The following is a 7500-nucleotide window of genomic DNA, read 5'->3' as shown; positions in this document are numbered from 1 at the left end:
GGTTGTCATGGTGATGTTGTGGTTGTCATGGTGATGTTGATGTGGTTGTCATGGTGATGTTGTTGTCATGGTGATATTTTCTCTCTCAGCACAACGCTGCACTCCTCTCAGCCTTCCTGAACCAAGACCCCAACAGACAGGAGGTGATGCCCCTCCCTCTCTCTATATTATTATATATACACATCTATATATATACGTCAATAATATATACATCTATATATATACATCTATATACGTCTATAATATATACATCTATACCTCTATAATATATACGTCTATAATATATACATCTATAATATATACATCTATAATATATACATCTATAATATATACATCTATATATACGTCTATAATATATACATCTGGATATACATCTATAATAGATACATCTATATATATACATCTATAATATATACATCTATAATATATACATCTATATATACATCTATATATACATCTATAATATATACCTCTATAATATATACATCTATATATACATCTATATATACGTCTATAATATATACATCTATAATATATACATCTATATATACGTCTATAATATACCTCTAGAATATATACATCTAGATATATACATCTATATATATACATCTATATACCTCTATAATATATACATCTATATATACATCTATAATATATACATCTATATATATACGTCAATAATATATACATCTATATATATACCTCTATATATACATCTATAATATATACCTCTATAATATATACCTCTATAATATATACATCTATAATATATACATCTATATATACATCTATATACCTCTATAATATATACATCTATAATATATACATCTATATATATACATCTATATACCTCTATAATATATACATCTATATATACATCTATAATATATACATCTATAATATATACATCTATATATATACCTCTATAATATATATACATCTATATATATACGTCTATAATATATACATCTATAATATATACATCTATATATACGTCTATAATATATACATCTGGATATACATCTATAATATATACATCTATATATATACATCTATAATATATACATCTATAATATATACCTCTATAATATATACCTCTATAATATATACATCTATATATACATCTATATATACGTCTATAATATATACATCTATAATATATACATCTATATATACGTCTATAATATACCTCTAGAATATATACATCTAGATATATACATCTATATATATACATCTATATACCTCTATAATATATACATCTATATATACATCTATAATATATACATCTATATATATACGTCAATAATATATACATCTATATATATACCTCTATATATACATCTATAATATATACCTCTATAATATATACCTCTATAATATATACATCTATAATATATACATCTATATACCTCTATAATATATACATCTATAATATATACATCTATATATATACATCTATATACCTCTATAATATATACATCTATATATACATCTATAATATATACATCTATAATATATACATCTATAATATATACATCTAGACCCCAACAGACAGGAGGTGATTCCACTCCCTCTCTATATATATTATTATATATACATCTATATATATACATCTATTATATATACATCTAGATATACATCTATATACCTCTATAATATATACATCTATATATACATCTATATATAATATATACACATCTCTCTATATACATCTATATATACAATATTATATATAATATATACATCTTTTTATATAATATATACATTATTATATATACACCTCTATAATAGATACAATATTATATATACCTTTATATATACAATATTATATATACCTTTATATATACAATATTATATACACTATATATACACAATATTATATACACTATATATACACAATATTATATACACTATATATACAATATTATATACACTATATATGTACAATATTATATACACCTCTATATATACACTATATACACCTCTATATATACAATATTATATACACCGCTATATATACAATATTATATACACGCTATATATACAATATTATATACACTCTATATATACAATATTATATACACGCTATATATACAATATTATATACACCTCTATATATACAATATTATATACACGCTATATACAATATTATATACACCTATATATATACAATATTATATACACTCTATATATACAATATTACATACACCTCTATATATACAATATTACATACACCTCTATATATATATACAATATATACACCTATATATATACAATATTATATACACTCTATATATACAATATTATATACACCTCTATATATACAATATTATATACACCTCTCTATGTACAATGTTATACTGGTAGGAAGGAAGTTGTAAACTGAGTGTACCAGCCTGCAATAGATGAATGTGTCCATCCGTCCGTCCCCTTTCAATACTTTAACGAAGTGAAATCTCGTGCTGTTGGGGTGTAAAATCAGCAATAGACAGCGCAGAGACTTGATATGTCTTATTGCACCCAACATTTGGAAGTATCAATGTCATAGAATTGCGCAAAATTCCAATGTTCCTACCAGCCCACCCTGCAGGGACCTGTTTATACATCTCTATATGAGTACCTTAATGCGATGTGGTAATAAACATCGCTAGCACTGGGGGAGAGACAAAGGCGGCCGGGCGTAGTGCCGGTCGCTTTCATAGGTGAAGCTAACAGCACTTGCCCCTACAGCCCTGCTAGAGGCTACCTGGGGGAGCTTTGTCTGTGTGTGGTGTGTGTAGTACATAGACACTGCTGCTGCTAATCGCTAGCTAACAGCACTTGCCCCTACAGCCCTGCTAGAGGCTACCTGGGGGAGCTTTGTCTGTATGTGGTGTGTTCAGTACATAGACACTGCTGCTGCTACTCACTAGCTAGCAGCACTTGCCCCTGCAGCTCTGCTAGAGGCTACCTGGGGGAGCTTTGTCTGTGTGTGGTGTGTGTATATATAGACACTGCTGCTGCTACTCGCTAGCTAACAGCACTTACCCCTACAGCCCTGCTAGAGGCTACCTGGGGGATCTTTGCCTGTGTGTGGTGTGTTTAGTACATAGACACTGCTGCTGCTACTCGCTAGCTAACAGCACTTGCCCCTACAGTCTGTGGAGGCTTCACGGGGGACCTGTGCCTGTGCCTGTGTGTGTGCAGGGTCATCAACACCCCGCCCTGGCTTCCAACCGTAACCTGAGCCCTCACCTGTCGGCCCTCCTGGCCGCGGGCTCACAGGTGTCTCCACAGGTCAGAGGTCACGGCCGTGTCTCCCCCCGTGTCTCCGTCTCTCCACCCCGTGTCTCCCCTAATCATCTCCGCTTTCCAACCACTCACTCACCCACTCATTCACCCACTCACTCACTCACCCACTCACCCACCCACTCACTCACCCACTCACTCACACACTCACCCACTCACTCACCCACCCACTCACTCACCCACTCACTCACACACTCACTCACACACTCACTCACACACTCACTCACTCACTCACCCACTCATTCACCCACTCACTCACTCACACACTCACCCACCCACTCACACACTCACCCACCCACTCACTCACCCACTCATTCACCCACTCACTCACCCACTCACTCACCCACTCTCTCACCCACCCACCCACTCACCCACCCACTCACCCACCCACTCACTCACCCACCCACCCACTCACTCACTCACCCACTCACCCATTCACACACTCACACACCCATTCACACACTCACACACCCACTCACTCACCCACTCACCCACTCACTCACCAACTCACCCATTCACACACTCACACACCCACCCACTCACTCACCCACTCACTCACCCACTCACCCACTCACTCACCCACTCACCCACTCACTCACCCACTCACCCACCCACTCACTCACCCACCCACTCACTCACCCACTCATTCACCCACTCACTCACTCACCCACCCACTCACTCACCCACTCATTCACCCACTCACTCACTCACACACTCACCCACCCACTCACACACTCACCCACCCACTCACTCACCCACTCATTCACCCACTCACTCACCCACTCACTCACCCACTCTCTCACCCACCCACTCACTCACCCACCCACTCACCCACCCACTCACTCACCCACCCACCCACTCACTCACTCACCCACTCACCCATTCACACACTCACACACCCATTCACACACTCACACACCCACCCACCCACTCACTCACCCACTCACCCACTCACTCACCAACTCACCCATTCACACACTCACACACCCACCCACTCACTCACCCACTCACTCACCCACTCACTCACCCACTCACTCACCCACTCACCCACTCACTCACCCACCCACTCACTCACCCACTCACCCACCCACTCACTCACCCACTCACCCACCCACTCACCCACCCACCCACTCACCCACTCACTCACTCACTCACCCACTCACTCACCCACTCACCCACCCACTCACCCACCCACCCACTCACCCACTCACTCACCCACTCACTCACCCACCCACTCACTCACCCACTCACTCACTCACCCACTCACCCACTCACTCACTCACTCACCCACTCACCCACCCACTCACTCACCCACTCACTCACCCACTCACTCACCCACTCACCCACCCACTCACTCACCCACTCACTCACTCACCCACTCACCCACCCACTCACCCACCCACCCACCCACTCACTCACCCACCCACTCACTCACCCACTCACTCACTCACTCACCCACCCACCCAACCACCCACTCACTCACTCACCCACTCACCCACCCACCCACTCACCCACTCACCCACTCACTCACCCACTCACTCACCCACTCACCCACCCACTCACTCACCCACCCACTCACCCACTCACCCACTCACCAACCCACCCACCCACCCACTCACTCACTCACCCACCCACTCACTCACCCACTCACCCACCCACCCACTCACCCACTCACTCAACCACTCACTCCCCCTCCCACCCACTCACTCCCCCACCCACCCACTCACTCACCCACTCACTCACCCACTCACCCACCCACCCACCCACTCACTCACCCACTCACTCACGCACTCACCCACTCACCCACTCACTCACCCACTCACTCACCCACTCACTCACCCACTCACCCACTCACTCACCCACTCACTCACCCACTCACTCACCCACCCACCCACTCACCCACCCACGCACTCACCCACTCACCCACTCACTCACCCACTCACTCACTCACCCACTCACTCACTCACCCACTCACCCACCCACTCACTCACCCACTCACTCACGCACTCACTCACTCACCCACTCACTCACCCACTCACCCACTCACTCACCCACTCACTCACCCACTCACTCACCCACCCACCCACTCACCCACCCACGCACTCACCCACTCACCCACTCACTCACCCACTCACTCACTCACCCACTCACTCACCCACTCACTCACTCACCCACTCACTCACCCACTCACTCACCCACTCACTCACCCACTCACCCACCCACCCACCCACTCACCCACTCACTCACCCACTCACTCACGCACTCACCCACTCACCCACTCACTCACCCACTCACTCACCCACTCACTCACCCACTCACCCACTCACTCACCCACTCACTCACCCACTCACTCACCCACCCACCCACTCACCCACCCACGCACTCACCCACTCACCCACTCACTCACCCACTCACTCACTCACCCACCCACTCACTCCCCCTCCCACCCACTCACCCACCCACCCACCCACTCACCCACTCACTCACTCACTCACCCACTCACTCACCCACTCACTCACTCACCCACTCACTCACCCACTCACACACACACTCACCCACTCACTCACTCACTCACCCACTCACTCACCCACTCACCCATTCACACACTCACCCAACCACCCACTCACTCACCCACTCACTCACCCACTCACGCACTCACTCACCCACTCACTCACCCACTCACTCACTCACTCACCCACTCACCCACCCACCCACTCACCCACTCACCCACACACTCACCCACCCACCCACCCACTCACCCACCCACTCACCCACCCACTCACCAACTCACTCACTCCCCCTTCCACCGCAGGTCGCCTTTGCCGCCCAGATGGCCGCGTTACAAGCCGCCACCTCCTCCTCCTCCTCTTCCACCTCCTCCTCCACCACCTCGTCGGGGCTCCTGCGTGGCGGCCGTGGCGTAGCGATGGGTGGGACAGCGGTGGGGGGGGCGGCGGCGGGCGCCGGGGGCAAGCGCAAGCTGTTGTGGCAGGGCCGTCCCGGCGAGCGGTCCGCCACCAAGGAGCTGTGGGAGAACCTCAACTTCGGTAGCAAAGACCAGAACACCAAATTCCGCAAACTCATGGGCATCCACGGCAAGGTGGGTGGGTGGGTGAGTGGGTGCGGTGGGTGGGTGGGTGGGTTGGTGAGTGAGTGGCTGGGTGGGTGAGTGGGTGGGTGGGTGGGTGAGTGGGTGGGTGAGTGAGTGGGTGGGTGGGTGAGTGAGTGGGTGAGTGAGTGGGTGAGTGGGTGAGTGGGTGGGTGAGTGGGTGGGTGAGTGGGTGAGTGGGTGGGTGGGTGAGTGAGTGAGCGGGTGGGTGGGTGGGTGAGTGGGTGGGTGGGTGGGTGAGTGGGTGGGTGGGTGGGTGAGTGGGTGGGTGGGTGGGTGAGTGGGTGGGTGGGTGGGTGAGTGGGTGAGTGAGTGGGTGGGTGGGTGAGTGGGTGAGTGGGTGGGTGGGTGAGTGGGTGGGTGGGTGAGTGGGTGAGTGGGTGGCTGGGTGAGTGGCTGGGTGGGTGGGTGAGTGGGTGGGTGAGTGGGTGGGTGAGTGGGTGGGTGAGTGGGTGGGTGGGTGAGTGGGTGAGTGGGTGAGTGAGTGGGTGGGTGGATGGGCGAGTGAGTGAGTGAGTGGGTGGGTGAGTGAGTGGGTGGGTGAGTGAGTGGGTGGGTGAGTGAGTGGGTGGGTGAGTGAGTGGGTGGGTGAGTGAGTGGGTGGGTGGGTGAGTGAGTGAGTGGGTGGGTGAGTGGCTGGGTGGGTGGGTGAAGTGGGTGGGTGGGTGAGTGGGTGGGTGAGTGGGTGAGTGGGTGGGTGAGTGGGTGAGTGGGTGGGTGAGTGGGTGAGTGGGTGGGTGAGTGGGTGGGTGAGTGGGTGGCTGGGTGGGTGAGGTGGGTGGGTGAGTGGTTGGTGGGTGAGGTGGGTGGGTGAGGTGGGTGGGTGGGTGAGTGGGTGGGTGAGTGGGTGGGTGGGTGAGTGGGTGGGTGAGTGGGTGCGTGAGTGGGTGGGTGGGTGGGTGGCTGGGGTGAGTGGCTGGGTGGGTGGGTGAGTGGGTGAGTGGGTGGGTGGGTGAGTGGGTGGGTGGGTGAGTGGGTGGGTGGGTGGGTGAGTGAGTGGGTGAGTGGGTGAGTGGGTGGGTGAGTGGGTGGCTGGGTGGGTGAGGTGGGTGGGTGAGTGGGTTGGTGGGTGAGTGGGTGGGTGAGGTGGGTGGGTGGGTGAG

General features: G+C 47.9%; 1 protein-coding gene across 1 annotated transcript in view; it reads left to right on the top strand.

Annotated features, from left to right (window-relative positions):
- Positions 1-7500, top strand: part of LOC116958117 (arginine/serine-rich coiled-coil protein 2-like) — a 49916-nt gene that overhangs the window by 28001 nt on the left and 14415 nt on the right. Inside the window, exons 10-12 of the mRNA XM_076058024.1 lie at positions 90-143; positions 3187-3276; positions 6101-6388. Coding sequence (XP_075914139.1) covers positions 90-143; positions 3187-3276; positions 6101-6388 — 432 coding nt within the window. The remainder of the gene's footprint in view (positions 1-89; positions 144-3186; positions 3277-6100; positions 6389-7500) is intronic.

The sequence above is a fragment of the Petromyzon marinus genome (assembly GCF_048934315.1).
Source record: "Petromyzon marinus isolate PM22_M1 ecotype Great Lakes invasive population chromosome 67 unlocalized genomic scaffold, UKy_Petmar_22M1.pri1.0 chr67_unloc.4, whole genome shotgun sequence".
Lineage (NCBI taxonomy): Eukaryota > Metazoa > Chordata > Hyperoartia > Petromyzontiformes > Petromyzontidae > Petromyzon > Petromyzon marinus.
Note: the sequence above shows the minus strand (reverse complement) of the source record. Positions and strands in the feature narration are given on the sequence as shown.